Source organism: Coregonus lavaretus, assembly GCF_964263955.1.
Source record: "Coregonus lavaretus genome assembly, contig: HAP1_SCAFFOLD_4087, whole genome shotgun sequence".
NCBI lineage: Eukaryota > Metazoa > Chordata > Actinopteri > Salmoniformes > Salmonidae > Coregonus > Coregonus lavaretus.
This window is the reverse complement of record NW_028160892.1, coordinates 35,399-54,207: the sequence shown is the minus strand read 5'-3', so window position 1 is coordinate 54,207 and position 18,809 is coordinate 35,399. Positions and strand designations below refer to the sequence as shown.

The 18,809-nt window shown below is 49.7% G+C and overlaps 1 protein-coding gene across 1 annotated transcript; it reads right to left on the bottom strand.

Annotated features, from left to right (window-relative positions):
• Positions 1–208: 208 nt before the first annotated feature.
• On the bottom strand, positions 209–18,460 carry LOC311121344 (short transient receptor potential channel 6-like; the record flags this gene model as incomplete). Its single annotated transcript, XM_084195845.1, has 5 exons — positions 209–404; positions 958–1,069; positions 2,374–2,526; positions 2,660–2,896; positions 18,365–18,460. Coding segments are annotated over 5 exons (794 nt in total), but the record flags the coding sequence as incomplete, so codon positions are not given.
• Positions 18,461–18,809: the final 349 nt, after the last annotated feature.

Genomic DNA, 18,809 nt, shown 5'->3' with positions numbered 1-18,809 from the left:
AGACAGAGAGAGAGAGAGAGAGAGAGACAGAGAGAGAGAGAGAGAGAGAGAGAGAGAGAGAGAGAGAGAGAGAGAGAGAGAGAGAGAGAGAGAGAGAGAGAGAGAGAGAGAGAGAGAGAGAATGTCTCAGTAGAACAGAGTAAATATTTGTTCAGTATTTAACAGTCATATTAAGAGTGCGGTAGCATCAGTTGTGAAGTGTGTGTACCTCTATCTCCTGGAAGGAGCTGTTGATCATAGCGATCAGCATGTTGAGCAGAACGATCACCATGGTAACATTATAAACACCATACAGCACGTAGCCGATGTTCTCAATGAACTTGTGATCGTTGTTAATGACTACCGACTTCACCTCCGACAGGCCGAAGATCGCCCAAAACAGAGTCTTAAAGCTCTCCTCGAGACTGGAGGGAGGGAGGGGGGGAGGGAAGGAGGAGGGAGGGAGGGGAGGGAAGGGGGAGGGGAGGGGGGAAGAGGGAAGGAGGGGGGAAGAGGGAAGGAGGGGGGGAAGAAGGGGAGGGAACGGGGAGTGGGAGGGAGGGGAAGGAGAGAGGGAGGGAGGAAGAGGGAGGGATGAGGGATGAGGATGGGAGGAGGGAGGGGGAGGAGGAGGGAGAGAAGGGGGAGGAGGTATGGGGGAGGGTAGAGGGAAGGAGAGAAGGAGAGAAGGAGGGGAGGAGTGAGGGGGGAGGAGGGAAGGAGGGAGGGGGGAGGAGAGAGGGGAAATAGAAGGGAGGATGGTGGAGTTATTTGAAGCACCATTGGAAATAAAAATCATTATAATGAAAATAAAGCCCTATGTAACGGACTGGGTTGAAACCTTCTGAATTAGCCTGCTGAGCTAAAGGCTACATGGAAGTTGTTTCTGTGTAGGAGTAGTGTGTGTGAATGTGTTACGTGGTAAAGGCATGGTTCTGCTTGGCCCCCAGGTAGTAGGAGTGTGTGTGAATGTGTTACGTGGTAAAGGCGTCGTTCTGCTTGGCCCCCAGGTAGTAGGAGTAGAGGTTGAACATTCCGATCATAAACGCCAGGAACACCAGGATGAAGATCACCATGAACTTCAAGATGTCTGCAACGTACGCACACACACACACACACACACACACACACACACACACACACACACACACACACACACAAACAAACACACACACACGGGAAGGGTGAGAAAGTTATATAATCAGGGAGATTAACAGAGAGGTTATTGTGGTGTTAGGGTTATATATGATATAATCAGGGAGATTAACAGAGAGGTTATTGTGGTGTTAGGGTTATATATGATATAATCAGGGAGATTAACAGAGAGGTTATTGTGGTGTTCCTCAAGGCTCTGTGTTGGGACCTTTACTGTTCTCATCCGATTCCATCTACAAAGGAGTATTCATGGTTTGCTCTTACGTCACCTGGTCGCGTCACGCCATCGTTATCAATGTTCTCAAGACTCATAGTGATGCTCAGTCATTCTTTAAGGAGGCTAATGATTGTTTTGTTTTAATTACAAAGTATTGGCCTTGAAATATGACAATGTTAATACAGTAATAATAAAATAATTAGTAGGAAACAACTTTGTCATCATTATGTCGTCAATTTTACTTTAGACAGAATGTTGTCATTAGCAAGCAAGGTACGTCAAAAATACTTAGCAATACTAAAGTTAGATAGCTAAGATCCGGTGCTCTCCCCTCACTCTTGGCTATATAGTTAACGTTATCCTACATGTAAAGTAAATTTGACGACATCACAATGATGACAAAAGGTTTTCCTACTAGTGATTTGCCTCCTTTAGAAATGTCATTGTAATGCACTTTAGAATGAATCTTTATGAACACCAATTGAGAATGCAGTGAGTAGAACATCCACCCAGAAACCTACCAGCTCTCACAGTCTCATGTCAGAATTAGACGTTCAACCATGTTTCTCAAACGTCAAATTTCAAAGTTGTTCCAAGAATAACATTTTGAAGTGTTTAAGGTTATGTTTAGGCATTAACTCCGATTTCATTTTTAAGGTTAGAGTTCAGTTCAGGCGTTAACTCAAAATTCTTAAGGTTAGGCATTAACTCTGATTGGTTGGTTAAGGTAAGGGTTAAGGTTTGGGATAGGCTTAAAACAAAATGACCAAAAACAACTTTACATCACTGGATTCACACTTGCAAACTTCGGAATAAGCGGCAGATGCTCACGCCCATCCGCCATCCCTGTCCATAACACTCTAGCGAAACGGAAAACCTGGACGGTAACACCGCTCACTGCTGCCCCTAGTGGGCGCTTTACCACGTCACCTCATGACATCCTCAGACATGGATGGATGTCAAATATTGAATTGTGTCTTGGGTGACCTGGCTGCAATAATAGCAGTTAGTCAGGTACGTACCTTTAACAGTGCGTCCCAGTGATATCTGCAGCGGTCCGAAGCTTTCATTAGCCGGCAGGATGTAGGCGATGCGGCTGAAACTGAGCACCACTGCAACCGCATACAGCCCCTCAGATACCAGCTGGGGGTCAGATGGCAACCAGGAGAGACGAGCTGGGGTGGGGGGGGGTGGGGGGGTGGTTGGTTGGTTGGTTGATTCAATGATTGATTGACTCAAGTCCAAGTCGTGTGTGTGTGTGTGTGTGTGTGTGTGTGTGTGTGTGTGTGTATGTGCATGTTTACTCACCCAGTGTGTAGTAGTGTATGTGTGGTGGAAGGGTGATGTTGTCCAGCGTAGAGAGGTGGGTGTGGTGTGTGTGGACATATAGTTGGGCTGAGTGGGCGTGGTTATAGGCAGAGAGGCGGGAACTGAAGGACCCCAGGAAGATGGCCAACATTCCAAAGTCCAGGAAGTTCCAGGGTTCTAAGAGGTATTCTCCCGCTCCCTGGGACCAAATCTCCTTCACCTCCGCCCAAATCATACCTGAGGAAGGGAGTTAGTAGCTCATAGATACTCCTTTCACCTCAGTTCAGATCATACCGCTTGACTTACTTTACATTTAGTTGTAGTACATTCTGAATTCAAATTAGATTAAATATATGTTTTTCTCATCCATCTACACACAGTACCCCATAATGACAAAGTGAAAACATGTTTTTAGAAATGTTTGCTAATTTATTGAAAATGAAATACAGAAGTATCTAATTTCCATAACCCCTGAGTCAATACATGTTAGAATCACCTTTGCCAGCGATTTCAGCTGTGAGTCTTTCTGGGTAAGTCTTTAAGAGTTTTTCACACCTGGATTGTTCAATATTTGCAGATCATTATTTTTTACATTCTTCAAGCTCTGTCAAGTTGGTTGTTGATCATTGCTAGACAGCCATTTTCAAGTCTTGCCATAGATTTTCAAGCCGATTTAAGTCAAAACTGTAACTATGCCTCTCAGGAACATTCAATGTCATGTGGGTAAGCAACTCATATATATATGTTTTAGGTTATTATCCTGATGAAAGGTGAATTTGTCTGTTGGAAAGCAGACTGAACCAGGTTTTCCTCTAGGATGTTGCCTGTGCTTAGCTCTATTCCGTACATTTTTTATCCAAAAAACTCCCTAGTCCTTGCCGATGACAAGCATACCCATAACATGATGCAGCCACCACCATGCTTGAAAATATGAAGAGTGGTACTCAGTGATGTATTGTGTTGGATTTGCCCCAAATAATTTTTTGCAGTTTTACTTTAGTGCCTTGTTGCAAACAGGATTCATATTTTAGAATAATTTTTATCCTGTACAAACGTCCTTCTTTTCACTCGGTCATTTAGGTTAGTATTGTGGAGTAATGGTTGACTTCCGGTCGGGCGATGTAAGAAGACGTGTTTGAGAGAGGTCCCCAATTAAACTTTTATTTTAAAGTTTTTACACGCCACTGTTAGTTTTCATGTTGATGTATCAGTTGGTTATATTCTTTAATCACTTTTTATGGTAGCATGAGCAAGACCAACCCAAGGAGAACTGCTACGACCAACACATCGTCGAACCAACTACCTAAAATGGCTGCCGCGACAATCCCTGGCCTTGTCTATGACCTTGTAGCTGAGCTAGCTAAACAAAGAAGTAGCCTAAAAGAGGATATGGCTTCTCATCAGTACTTCAATGGCACCACTCCAAACTTTCCATTGACGCCTTTCGAGAAACAGTCAACACGTTTGGGCGACGCCTCAATACACTAGAAGGTTTCTCCACTGACAACACCGAGCGGACTGCCGAGCTAGAGGCAGCTGTATCTCATATGAAAACGGCCAACAGAGCTCTACATTCCAAGGTAGAATCATTGGAGAATTATACCAGAAGGGAAAACATCCGGATCATTGGCGTCATGGAGGGAATTGAGACTGGAGTCAACGCTGTGAAATTTGTCTCCGACATGCTGATGGAAGTGATGGGTAACGGTGTCTTTGATAACATGCTGGTGGAAGTGATGGGTGATGGGTAACGGTGTCTTTGACAACATGCTGATGGAAGTGATGGGTAACGGTGTCTTTGACAACATGCTGGTGGAAGTGATGGGTGATGGGTAACGGTGTCTTTGACAACATGCTGGTGGAAGTGATGGGTGATGGTTAACGGTGTCTTTGACAACATGCTGGTGGATGTGATGGGTGATGGGTAACGGTGTCTTTGATAACATGCTGGTGGAAGTGATGGGTGATGGGTAACGGTGTCTTTGATAACATGCTGGTGGAAGTGTCAGAAACGGGCGTAGGTGTGGTGTGGGAATCAAATGCAGGATGCAGATGCAAGTCCAAAAATACTTTAATAAAGTCCACAGAATGAACGGCTACAAACAGAGCCGGAGGCACGAGAAAAATAACGCTCTCAGCGTAAAAATACAACACACGCACAACAGTGCGGAACTCTCTATAAAAATAGAGCACGAACGGAATGGCAACACCTGCTGACATGGAACAACTACACACAACCACAAGACAGAAACAACGAGAACTTAAAGGACACATAATCAAGACAAAATGAGAAACAGGTGTACCAAAACAGACCAAACCAAACAAACACAGAAACAACGAACGGTGGCAGCTAGTACTCCGGGGACGACGACCGCCGAAGCTTGCCCGAAAAAGGAGATGGAGCAGCCTCGGCAGAAACCGTGACAGTACTCCCCCCCTTGACGCGCGGCTCCAGCCGTGCGCCGACCCCGGCCTCGGGGACGACCAGGAGGACGCGGAGCAGGGCGCGTGGGATGACCACGATGGAACTCAGTCAGAAGGGACGGGTCTAAGATATCTCTCCTCGGCACCCAGCACCGCTCCTCCGGACCGTACCCCTCCCACTCCACGAGATATTGGAGACCCCCCATCCGGCGTCTCGAATCCAGGATGGACCGAACTGTGTACGCCGGAGCCCCCTCGATGTCCAGCGGGGGCGGAGGAGTCTCTGCTATCTCACAGTCCTGGAGTGGACCAGCTACCACCGGCCTGAGGAGAGACACATGGAACGAGGGGTTAATATTCTTATAATCAATAGGAAGTTGTAATCTGTAACACACCTCGTTCAACCTCCTCAGGACTTTAAAAGGCCCCACAAACCGCCGACCCAGCTTCCGGCAGGGCAGGCGGAGGGGCATGTTTCTGGTTGAGAGCCAGACTCGATCTCCTGGTGCGTACACCGGTCCCTCACTGCGGTGGAGATCGGCGCTCGCCTTGTGTCGACGCCTTGTGTCGCAGATGTACGTGAGCAGCGTTCCACGTCTCCTCCGAGCGCCGCACCCACTCATCCACCGCAGGGGCCTCGATCTGGCTCTGATGCCAGGGTGCCAGAGCCGGCTGGTACCCTAATACACATTGGAAAGGAGTGAGTCTGGTGGAGGAGTGGCGAAGGGAGTTCTGGGCCATCTTGGCCCAGGGAACATACCTCGCCCACTCCTCCGGCTGGCCCTGGCAATACGACCTCAGAAACCTACCCACATCCTGGTTTACCCGTTCAACCTGCCCATTGCTCTCCGGGTGGTACCCCGAGGTAAGGCTCACCGAGACCCCCAAGCGCTCCATGAACGCTCTCCAGACTCGAGAGGTAAACTGGGGGCCTCGATCAGACACTATATCCTCGGGTACCCCGTAATGCCGGAAGACGTGAGTGAATAGTGCCTCAGCGGTCTGTAGGGCAGTGGGGAGACCCGGCATGGGAAGGAGACGACAGGCCTTCGAGAACCGATCCACAACGACCAGGATGGTGGTATTTCCCTGGGAGGGGGGAAGGTCAGTAACGAAATCCACCGAGAGGTGAGACCAGGGTCGTTGTGGAACGGGCAGGGGTTGTAGCTTACCCCGGGGCAGGTGTCTGGGTGCCTTACACTGGGCACACACCGAGCAGGAGGAAACATAAACCCTCACATCCCTGGCTAACGTTGGCCACCAGTACTTAGTGCTAAGGCAGTGCACCGTCCGGCCAATCCCTGGATGTCCAGAGGAGGGTGACGTGTGAGCCCAATATATAAGTCGATCCCGAACCTCGAGCGGAACGTACTTCCGACCCACAGGACACTGTGGAGGGCTAGGATCGGTACGCAACGCCCGCTCGATTTCGGAATCGACCTCCCACACCACCGGTGTCACCAGGCAAGACGGCGGGAGTATGGGCGTGGGCTCAACGGACCTCTCCTCCGTGTCATACCGCCGGGACAGGGCATCTGCCTTACCGTTCTGGGACCCAGGGATGTACGTGATCTTAAAAACAAACCGGGCCAGAAACATGTTCCACCTAGCCTGGCGAGGGTTCAGTCTCCTAGCTGCCCGGATGTACTCCAGGTTTCGGTGGTCAGTCAAAATGAGGAAAGGGTGTTGAGCCCCCTCAAGCCAATGCCTCCACACCTTTAGGGCCTGGACCACGGCTAGCAGCTCCCTGTCCCCCACGTCATAATTTCGCTCCGCCGGACTGAGCTTTTTAGAGTAAAAAGCACAGGGGCGGAGTTTCAGTGGCGTGCCAGACCGTTGCGAGAGCACGGCCCCTATACCGGCTTCAGATGCGTCTACCTCGACCTGGAATGGTAGCGCGGGATCCGGATGCGCCAGCACCGGCGCCGAGGTAAACAGGTCCTTCAGTCTCCCAAAAGCCCTATCAGCCTCAGCAGACCACTGCAAGCGCACCAGACCTCCCTTTAGAAGAGACGTTATGGGAGCTGCCACCTGTCCAAAACCCCGGATAAACCTCCTGTAGTAATTCGCAAAGCCCAAGAACCGCTGCACCTCTTTAACAGTGGTTGGAGTTTGCCAATTACGCACGGCCGACACACGGTCAACCTCCATCTTTACCCCTGACGCAGACAACTGATAACCCAAAAAGGAGACAGACTCCTGGAAAAACAAACATTTCTCTGCCTTGATATACAGGTCATGCTCCAACAATCTCCTCAACACTCGGCGCACCAGGGCTACATGCTCGGCTCGGGTAGAAGAATACACCAGAATGTCGTCAATGTACACGACCACTCCTTGCCCCTGCATATCCCGGAAGATCTCATCTACGAAGGATTGGAAGACTGAAGGAGCATTCATTAACCCGTATGGCATGACGAGATACTCGTAATGACCCGAGGTGGTACTAAATGCTGTCTTCCATTCGTCTCCCTCCCTAATACACACCAAGTTGTATGCGCTCATGAGGTCCAATTTTGTGAAGAACCGCGCCCCGTGTAAGGACTCCGTCATAGTCGCAATCAGAGGGAGTGGATAACTGTATTTCACAGTAATCTGATTGAGACTGCGGTAATCAATACACGGGCGCAAACCTCCATCCTTTTTCTTCACAAAAAAGAAACTCGAGGACGCAGGGGAAGTGGAGGGCCGTATGTATCCCTGTCTCAGAGACTCGGCTATGTAAGTCTCCATAGCTCTCTTCTCCTCTTGAGACAAAGGATACACATGGCTCCGCGGAAGCGCAGCTCCTACCTGGAGGTCTATCGCACAATCCCCCTGTCTATGTGGTGGCAATTGCGTCGCCTTCGCCTTACTAAACACAAGTGCTAAATCCTCATACTCGGGGGGAATGTGCAATGCGGGCACTTGGTTTGGACTCTCCACCGAGGTCGCCCCTACGGAAACGCCCAGACATCGCCCTACACACTGGGCAGACCACTCCTTAAGAGCCCTCTGTTGCCACGAAATAGAGGGATTATGGGTAATCAACCAGGGAAGCCCCAGCACCACCGGATACGCTGGAGAGTCAATAAGATATAGCTGAATAGTCTCCTCATGACCCTCCTGCGTCCCCATCCTAAGTGGAGCTGTGACCTCCCTAATCAACCCCGATCCCAACGGACGGCTATCTAGAGCATGTACAGGGAAATTATTACTGACAGGAAGGAGGGGAATCCCTAACTCTGTACAAAATCGCCGATCTATAAAATTCCCAGCTGCGCCTGAATCTACTAGCGCCTTATGCTGGGAACGAGGTGCCACCAAGCAAACAGGTATGGTTAGGTGCACAACAGAGAGCTCTGGGTTAGTGGGGCGCCTACTCACCTGGAAGGACTCCCCAGTGCGTGGCCTGCCGTCTCGTTCCCTAGGAGACCCCCCCCAGCACCTGGCCGCATTGTGTCCTCCACGGCCACAGTTGGTACAGGGGTTGGTCCCCCTGGGGCTCCTTCTCCTCTCCTCTCTAGCGCCAGCACCCCCGAGCTCCATAGGACTAGGCTCGGAGGTGCTGGAGGGTGGAATGAACGACCCCCACTCAGGACGTCCGCGGGTGGCCAACAGGGTGTCTAGGTGAATGGCCATGTCCACCAACTGGTCAAACGTGAGGGTGGTGTCCCTGCAGGCCAACTCACGACGGACGTCCTCCCGAAGGCTGCAGCGGAAGTGGTCTATGAGGGCCCGCTCATTCCACCCTGCGTCTGCCGCTAGAGTCCGGAACTCCAGTGCAAACTCCTGGGCGCTCCTCTTCCCCTGTCGGAGGTAGAATAGACGTTCTCCCGTCGCCTTCCCCTCAGGTGGATGGTCGAATACAGCCCTGAAGCGACGGGAGAACTCCGCATAGGTGATCGTCGCAGGGTCTACTCTCCTCCATTCGGCGTTGGCCCACTCCAACGCCTTGCCGGTGAGACAGGAGATGAGGGCGGAAACGCTCTCGTGTCCCGAGGGCACCGTGTGTACGGTGGCGAGATAGAGTTCAACTTGTAGGAGGAAACCTTGACACCCGGCAGCGGTACCATCATACGCCCTCGGGAGCGAGAGCCGAATCCCACTGGGTTCCGGAGCGTGGACTAAGGGACTGACCGGTGCTGGTGGTAATGTAGGAGGAGGCGTGGGTGCCCAACTGGTCTCCAGGCGATGCAGGGTATTCATGACTCCCTGTAGAGCGTTGGTGATTTGGGCTATCCTGTCATCCTGTCCGCGGACGCGCTCCTCCCATGACTCGGTCGCTGCTGCTGCTCCTGCTGACTCCATGAGTGGTGTGTAGTTCTCTCAGAAACGGGCGTAGGTGTGGTGTGGGAATCAAATGCAGGATGCAGATGCAAGTCCAAAAATACTTTAATAAAGTCCACAGAGCTACAAACAGAGCCGGAGGCACAAGAAAAACAACGCACTCAGCGTAAAAATACAACACACGCACAACAGTGCGGACTCTCTATCTACAATAGAGCACAAACTGACTGGCAACACCTGCTGACACGGAACAACTACACACAACCACAAGACAGAAACAACGAGAACTTAAAGGACACATAATCAAGACAAAATGAGAAACAGGTGTACCAAAACAGACCAAACCAAACAAACACAGAAACAACGAACGGTGGCAGCTAGTACTCCGGGGACGACGACCGCCGAAGCCTGCCCGAACAAGGAGAAGGAGCAGCCTCGGCAGAAACCGTGACAGGAAGGGATGGGTAACGGTGTCTTTGACAACATGCTGGTGGAAGTGATGGGTGATGGGTAACGGTGTCTTTGACAACATGCTGGTGGAAGTGATGGGTAACGGTGTCTTTGACAACATGCTGATGGAAGTGATGGGTAACTGTGTCTTTGACAACATGCTGGTGGATGTGATGGGTGATGGGTAACGGTGTCTTTGACAACATGCTGGTGGAAGTGATGGGTGATGCGTAACGGTGTCTTTAACAACATGCTGGTGGAAGTGATGGGTGATGGGTAACGGTGTCTTTAACAACATGCTGGTGGAAGTGATGGGTGATGGGTAACGGTGTCTTTGACAACATGCTGGTGGAAGTGATGGGTGATGGGTAACGGTGTCTTTGACAACATGCTGGTGGAAGTGATGGGTGATGGGTAACGGTGTCTTTGACAACATGCTGGTGGAAGTGATGGGTAACGGTGTCTTTGACAACATGCTGGTGGAAGTGATGGGTAACGGTGTCTTTGACAACATGCTGGTGGAAGTGATGGGTGATGCGTAACGGTGTCTTTAACAACATGCTGGTGGAAGTGATGGGTGATGGGTAACGGTGTCTTTGACAACATGCTGGTGGAAGTGATGGGTAACGGTGTCTTTGACAACATGCTGGTGGAAGTGATGGGTGATGGGTAACGGTGTCTTTGACAAGCCGCCGGAGCTCGACCGAGCGCACAGATCCCTCGCCCCCCAAACCCAACTTAGGGGAGCAACCTAGGGCGATCATAGCCCGCTTTCATTATCACCAAGACAAGGAACGTTCAATGCGCTGGGCAAGGGAGCATCAACCAAAATTCCGTGGCCAAGATAATTGATTCTACCCAGACCTGAGTGCCAAACTCGTGATAAAACGAGCTGAATTCAAGGACATCAAAACCTGTCTCTATAAGAAGGGGATAACATTTCAGCTCCTACACCCTGCCTATTTTCGTGTCTTTTACGAGGGAGAGAAACCTAATTTTTTACACACTGGTCGAGGCTAAAGCATTCTATGTCTGGCGCATAAAACATCCGCACTGAGCTAAAGGGTAGAGCTGCCGCTTTCAAGGAACGGGACTCTAACCTGGACGCTTATAAGAAATCCCACTATGACCTCCGACGAACCATCAAACAGGCAAAGAGTCAATACAGGACTAAGATTGAATCGTACTACACTTGCTCTGACGCTCGTCGGATGTGGCAGGGCTTGAAAACTATTACAGACTACAAAGGGAAGCACAGCCGCGAGCTGCCCAGTGACACAAGCCTACCAGACGAGCTAAACCACTTCTATGCTCGCTTCGAGGCAAGCAACACTGAAGCATGCATGAGAGCACCAGATGTTCCGGATGACTATGTGATCACGCTCTCCGTAGCCGATGTGAGTAAGACTTTTAAGCAGGTCAACATTCACAAGGCCGCAGGGCCTGACGGATTACCAGGACGTGTACTCCGAGCATGTGCTGACCAACTGGAAAGTGTCTTCACTGACATTTTCAACATGTCCCTGACTGAGTCTGTAATACCAACATGTTTCAAGCAGACCACCATAGTCCCCATGCCCAAGGACTCTAAGATAACCTGCCTAAATGACTACCGACCCGTAGCACTGACGTCTGTAGCCATGAAGTGCTTTGAAAGGCTGGTCATGGCTCAAATTAACAGAATTATCCCAGAAACCCTAGACCCATTCCAATTTGCATACCGCCCCAACAGATCCACAGATGATGCAACCTCTATTGCACTCCACACTGCCCTTTCCCACCTGGACAAGAGGAACACCTACGTGAGAATGCTATTCATTGACTACAGCTCAGCATTCAACACCATAGTTCCCTCTAAGCTCATCACTAAGCTAAGGATCCTGGGACTAAACACCTCCCTCTGCAACTGGATCCTGGACTTCCTGACGGGCCTCCCCCAGGTGGTAAGGGTAGGTAAGGGTAGGTTAAGTTTTTGAAAGCCAAGTCAACAAACAGATCACCAACCATTTTGAATCCCACCGTACCTTCTCCGCTATGCAATCCGGTTTCCGAGCTGGTCATGGGTGCAGTTCAGCCACGCTCAAGGTCCTAAATGATATTATAACCGCGATCGATAATAGACAGTACTGTGCAGCCGTTTTCATTGACCTGGCCAAGGCTTTCGACTCTGTCAACCACCGCATTCTTATTGGCAGACTAAATAGCCTTGGTTTCTCAAATGACTGCCTCGCCTGGTTCACCAACTACTTCTCAGATAGAGTTCAATGTGTCAAATCGGAGGGCCTGTTGTCTGGACCTATGGCAGTCTCTATGGGGGTGCCACAGGGTTCAATTCTTGGGCCAACTCTTTTCTCTGTGTATATCAATGACGTCGCTCTTGCTGCTGGTGACTCTCAGATCCACCTCTACGCAGACGACACCATTTTGTATACATCTGGCCCTTCATTGGACACTGTGTTAACAAACCTCCAAACGAGCTTCAATTCCATACAACACTCCTTCAGTAGCCTCCAACTGCTCTTAAACACTAGTAAAACAAAATGCATGCTCTTCAACCGAACGCTGCTTGCACCCGCCCACCCGACTAGAATCACTACTCTAGACGGGTCTGACCTAGAGTACGTGGACAACTACAAATATCTAGGTGTCTGGTTAGACTGTAAACTCTCCTTCCAGACTCACATTAAGAATCTCCAATCCAAAGTTAAATCTAGAATCGGTTTCCTATTTCGCAACAAAGCCTCCTTCACTCATGCTGCCAAACATGCCCTCGTAAAACTGACTATCCTACCGATCCTCGACTTCGACGATGTCATTTACAAAATAGCCTCCAACACTCTACTCAGCAAATTGGATGTTGTCTATCACAGTGCCATCCGTTTTGTCTCCAAAGCCCCATATAATACCCACCACTGTGACCTGTACGCTCTTGTTGGCTGGTCCTCACTACATATTCGTCGCCAAACCCACTGGCTCCAGGCCATCTATAAATCACTGCTAGGCAAATCCCCGCCTTATCTTAGCTCACTGGTCACCATAGCAACACCCACCCGTAGTCTGCGCTCCAGCGGGTATATCTCACTGGTCATCCCCAAAGCCAACACCTCCTTTGGCCGCAATTCCTTCCAGTTCTCTGCTGCCAATGACTGGAACAAATTGCAAAAATCTCTGAAGCTGGAGACACTTATCTCCCTCACTAACTTTAAGCATCAGTTGTCAGAGCACCTTACCGATCACTGCACCTGTACACAGCCCATCTGAAATTAGCCCGCCCAACTACCTCATCCCTATATTGTTATTTATTTTGCTCATCTGTACCCCAGTATCTCTATTTGCACATCATCTCTTGCACATCATTCCAGTGTTAATACTAAATTGTAATTATTTTGCACTATAGCCTATTTTATTGCCTTACCTCCATAACTTGCTAAATTTGCACACTGTATATTAATTGTATTTCTGTTGTATATTTTTTTTGATTTTTGTTTTGTTTTACCCCATATGTAACTCATTTTTTTACATTTTAGTCATTTAGCAGACGCTCTTATCCAGAGCGACTTACAGTTAGTGAATACATATTTTTATATACTGGCCCCCCGTGGGAATCGAACCCACAACCCTGGCGTTGCAAACGCCATGCTCTATCAACTGAGCTACATCCCGGCCGGCCATTCCCTCCCCTACCCTGGACGACGCTGGGCCAATTGTGCGCCGCCCATGAGTCTCCCGGTCGCGGCCGGCTGCGACAGAGCCTGGATTCGAACCAGGATCTCTAGTGACACAGTTAGCACTGCGATGCAGTGCCTTAGACCACTGCGCCACTCAGGAGTCTGTGTTGTTGTTTTTATCGCACTGCTTTGCTTTATCTTGGCCAGGTCGCAGTTGTAAATGAGAACTTGTTCTCAACTGGTTTACCTGGTTAAATAAAGGTGAAATAAAATAAATAAATAAATAAATAAATAAAAGGTAACAACACATCTGCCACACTGATCCTCAACACGGGGGCCCCTCAGGGGTGCGTGCTCAGTCCCCTCCTGTACTCTCTGTTCACCCATGACTGCATGGCCAGGCACGACTCCAACACCATCATTAAGTTTGCCGACGACACAACAGTGGTAGGCCTGATCACCGACAACGATGAGACAGCCTATAGGGAGGAGGTCAGAGATCTGGCCGTGTGGTGCCAGGACAACAACCTCTCCCTCAATGTGACCAAGACAAAGGAGATGATTGTGGACTACAGGGAAAAAAAGAGGACTGAGCACGCCCCCATTCTCATCAACGGGGCTGTAGTGGAGCAGGTTGAGAGCTTCAAGTTCCTTGGTGTCCACATCACCAACGAACTAACATGGTCCAAACACACCAAGGCAGTCGTGAAGAGGGCACAACAAAGCCTATTCCCCCTACGGAGACTGAAAAGATTTGGCATGGGTCCTCAGATCCTCAAAAAATTCTACAGCTGCACCATCGAGAGCATCCTGACTGGTTGCATCACCGCCTGGTATGGCAACTGCTTGGCCTCTGACCGCAAGGCACTACAGAGGGTAGTGCGTACGGCCCAGTACATCACTGGGGCAAAGCTTCCTGCCATCCAGGACCTCTATACCAGGCGGTGTCAGAGGAAGGCCCTCAAAATTGTCAAAGACTCCAGCCACCCTAGTCATAGACTGTTCTCTCTGCTACCGCACGGCAAGCGGTACCGGAGTGCCAAGTCTAGGTCCAAAAGACTTCTCAACAGCTTCTATCCCCAAGCCATAAGACTCCTGAACAGCTAATCATGGCTACCCGGACTATTTGCACTGCCCCCCCACCCCATCCTTTTTACGCTGCTGCTGCTCTGTTAAGTATTTATGCATAGTCACTTTAACTCTACCCGCATGTACATATTACCTCAACTACCTCAACTAGCCGGTGCCCCCGCACATTGACTCTGCAACGGTACCCCCCTGTATATATAGCCTCCCTACTGTCACTTTATTTTACTTCTGCTCTTTTTTTCTGCTCTTGACTTTGCCTACCGCATACACGTCGCACATGACAGAATCACGCACCTTAAGACATGGAGTCAGCAGGAGCGGCGGTGCCAGCTGGATCAATGGAGGAGCGCGTAGAACAACAAGCGGCCATGATCCAGGCTCTCGGCACCGCCATGGAACAGGTGGTGAACACTATGGAGCGATGGGAAAGAGGAGGTCTGCCCACACCTCCTCCGACGATACCACCACCATCAGCTATGCCCATCGCTTCACCTCCGGGGTCCAGTGGGATTCAGCTCTCGCTCCCGAGGGCTTATGATGGCACAGCTGCCGGGTGTCAGGGTTTCCTGCTCCAGGTGGAACTCTACCTGGCAACCATCCACCCGGTGCCCTCGGGATACGAGAGCGTGTCCGCCCTCATCTCCTGTCTGTCCGGCAAGGCGCTGGAGTGGGCCAACGCCGAGTGGGGGGGAATAGACGCCACTACTGTCAACTATGCAGAGTTCACCCGCCGCTTCAGGGCAGTATTCGATCATCCACCAGAGGGTAAAGCGGCGGGTGAGCATCTATTCCACCTCAGACAGGGGAAGAGGAGTGCGCAGGAGTTCGCACTGGACTTCCGGACGCTGGCTGCCAATGCGGGATGGAATGAGAGGGCCCTCATCGACCACTACAGATGTAGCCTGAGGGAGGACGTGTGTCGGGAATTGGCCTGCAGGGACACCAACCTAAGCTTCGATCAACTGGTGGACATGTCGATTCGCCTGGATACCCTGTTGGCTACCTGCGGACGTCCGGATTCGGGGCCATCCATTCCATCCCCCAGCACTTCCGAGCCGACCCCGATGGAGCTCGGAGGTGCTGGTACTAGGAGAGAGACCAGGAGAGAGGCCATCCCCTGCACCAACTGTGGCCGCAGAGGACACACTGCTGGTCGGTGCTGGGGAGGATCTCCTAGGAATCGAGGCAGTAGGCAGCGCACTGATGAGTCATTCCAGGTGAGAAGGCACCCAACTCACCCAGAGCTCTCTGTTGGTCATATGTGTATTAAAGTTGTGTTTCCCGAGGTTTCTCCTCATTCCCAGCATAAGGCGCTAGTAGATTCAGGCGCAGCTGGGAATTTTATTGATCGCCAGTTCACCTATAAGTTAGGGATTCCTATTGTACCAGTTGATGTGCCCTTCCCTATCCATGCCCTAGATAGCCGCCCTTTGGGGTCAGGGTTGATTAGGGAGGTCACAGCGCCTCTCAGGATGAAAACGCAGGAGGGCCATGAGGAGATCATTAGATTGTATCTGATTGATTCTCCTGCGTTTCCCGTGGTGTTGGGGCATCTGACGGACCTGTTTACCACTCCCTTTCCAATCAACCCTGATTTGAAGAGGGAGTGGTTACAGAATTCATTGGACAACACGTAGTAAGAAATACTATACACATTAAAAAGTGAAATACTGTAGATATGTTATTTAAAAAATGCATCTCAAGGCAAGAATCATCAGAACCCCTAGAAAGGTGGTTCTAACCTTGAATATGCCTGGGCAAAGTGTTAAGAATAGGAGAGACATCTATTTTAAAGTACATTAGAACACAGCAAACATGGACCACAACGGTCTTAACACAGCTGAGGGCAATAGAGCAAAATGTCCACTAGATGGCAGCAAAGGGACCTCTCACGACCCTACAGGAAAGGTGGGAAATCCATATCTTCATTTAAACCAGGGTACTTAGTGGCCTGTAGTTTGTAAATCCCAAAACGGTCCCTTTGGTTTAGCTGTTTAAGACGGTCCCCTTTTCTAACTGAGGCCGGAACATGATCAATACCCTTAGCTTATAGGGAGGCAGGGTCGCCATGGTGTATAGTGACCATGCTCCTACGTCGCTCAACCTCTCATTGAACTATACAGATAATATCCCATGCAGATTTAACTCATCTTTACTTTCAAACAATTAATTCTGCACCGTTCTATCGAATGCAATCGATGTCTTTATTGAGACAAATAAATCAGAATCGATCTCTCCATCTACACTTTGGGAAACACTTAAAGTTGTTCTTAGAGGCGAAATAATGGTCCATTCCTCTCTTCTCAATAAACAACGGAAAATTAAACAACTGATCGATGCAATTCTGGGATTAGAACAACAATACGTGGATCGGGTTTGGATGCCCTTTTGAAAACACCTTTTCAACAAAAGGGACTCATACAGTATCCCATATTTTTTAGATAATCATGTCCCTTGATAACCCGTCACTTGATAAAATCCTATCTGAGTGGAATAAGGAACTTGGTGGAGAGATCTCTGATGACGTCTGGAAAGGTACCTTACTGAGGGTAAATGGAAGCTCCTCTTGTGCCCGGCTCAGCCTTGTACAGTTTAAGGTACTTCACCGTATCCATTTCAGTAAGGCCAGATTGTCCAAATTCTACCTAAATATTGATGGTACATGTGACAGGTGTAAAGGCTGCTTGGGGGACTGGACCCACATGTTCTGGTCCTGTCCCCGTCTGGCAGACTATTGGTCCACTATGTTTAAAACCATTTCTGAAAAATTACATATAAAGTTGTGCAGAAATTGCTTTTTTTGGAGAACTAAACAACAATCCTTCTCTGATCAATAGACAGCTAGATGCCTCCCTGTTGGCTAGATGGCTTTGGCTTTGCCTCCCTGTTGGCCCGCAGAAGGATTTTATTGGATTGGAAATCTATCAATCCTCCCTTAGCCTCTCTTTGGCTCAAAGATCTGATGCTGGGGACAAAAAGGGGAAATATTGGTTTTTACATTTTTTCTTTCATTCACTGTGAAAAATAAGCATTGTGGAGTAACTACAATGTTGTTGATCCAGCCTCAGTTCTCTCCTATCACAGCTATTGGCCTCATACTGAAATACTTTACAGGTTTCCTTCCTCTCCGGCAACTGTGTTAGGAAGGACACCTGTAACGAAGGGGTTGAATCCTTATTTTCATTTTTTATTAATTTGTAAAAATGTTGAAAAGCATTATTCCACTTTGATATTATGGGTTATTGTGTGTAGGCCAGTGACCCAAAATCTCAATTTAATCAATTTAAAATTTAGGCTGTAACACAACACAATGTGGAAAAAGTCAAGGGGTGTGAATACTTTCTGAAGACACTGTAACTATAGATGGGAGAGAGAGGGAGAGAAGGGAGAAAGGGGGAGGGAGGGAGAGAAGGGAGAAAGGGGGAGGGAGGGAGAGAAGGGAGAAAGGGGGAGGGAGGGAGAGAAGGGAGAAAGGGGGAGGGAGGGAGAGAAGGGAGAAAGGGGGAGGGAGGGAGAGAAGGGAGAAAGGGGGAGAGAGGGAGAGAAGGGAGAAAGGGGGAGGGAGGGAGAGAAGGGAGAAAGGGGGAGGGAGGGAGAGAAGGGAGAAAGGGGGAGGGAGGGAGAGAAGGGAGAAAGGGGGAGGGAGGGAGAGAAGGGAGAAAGGGGGAGAGAGGGAGAGAAGGGAGAAAGGGGGAGGGAGGGAGAGAAGGGAGAAAGGGGGAGGGAGGGAGAGAAGGGAGAAAGGGGGAGGGAGTTAGTAGCCAGGATATGATGTTATAGCAGCAGGATATGATGTCAGACTGACCAATGACCCAGGATATGATGAGAATCTCCATCCAGGTGAAGGGGGTGGTGGTCATACGATACAGCACGGTTGGGTCACGCTCTGGAGAGGAGATGACTATGAAGACGAAGAACAAGAACAATTAAAACAGCAATACCGGAGTTCAAGCTGTGGGCCCACTGTTCCACCAGCAGGTTAAATCGGACACATCACCCTAGGATGGGGTCAGTCTTATATCTGGTGTAAATATCTTGTCTTATCTGGTGTCCTGTGTGAATTTAAGGATGCTCCCTCTAATTCTCTCCCTCTCCCTCTCTCCCTCCCCTCCCGGAGGACCTGAGCCCTAGGACCATGCCTCAGGACTACCTGGCCTGATGACTCCTTGCTGTCCCCAGTCCACCTGGTCGTGCTGCTGCTCCAGTTTCAACTGTTCTGACTGCGGCTATGGAACCCTGACCTGTTCACC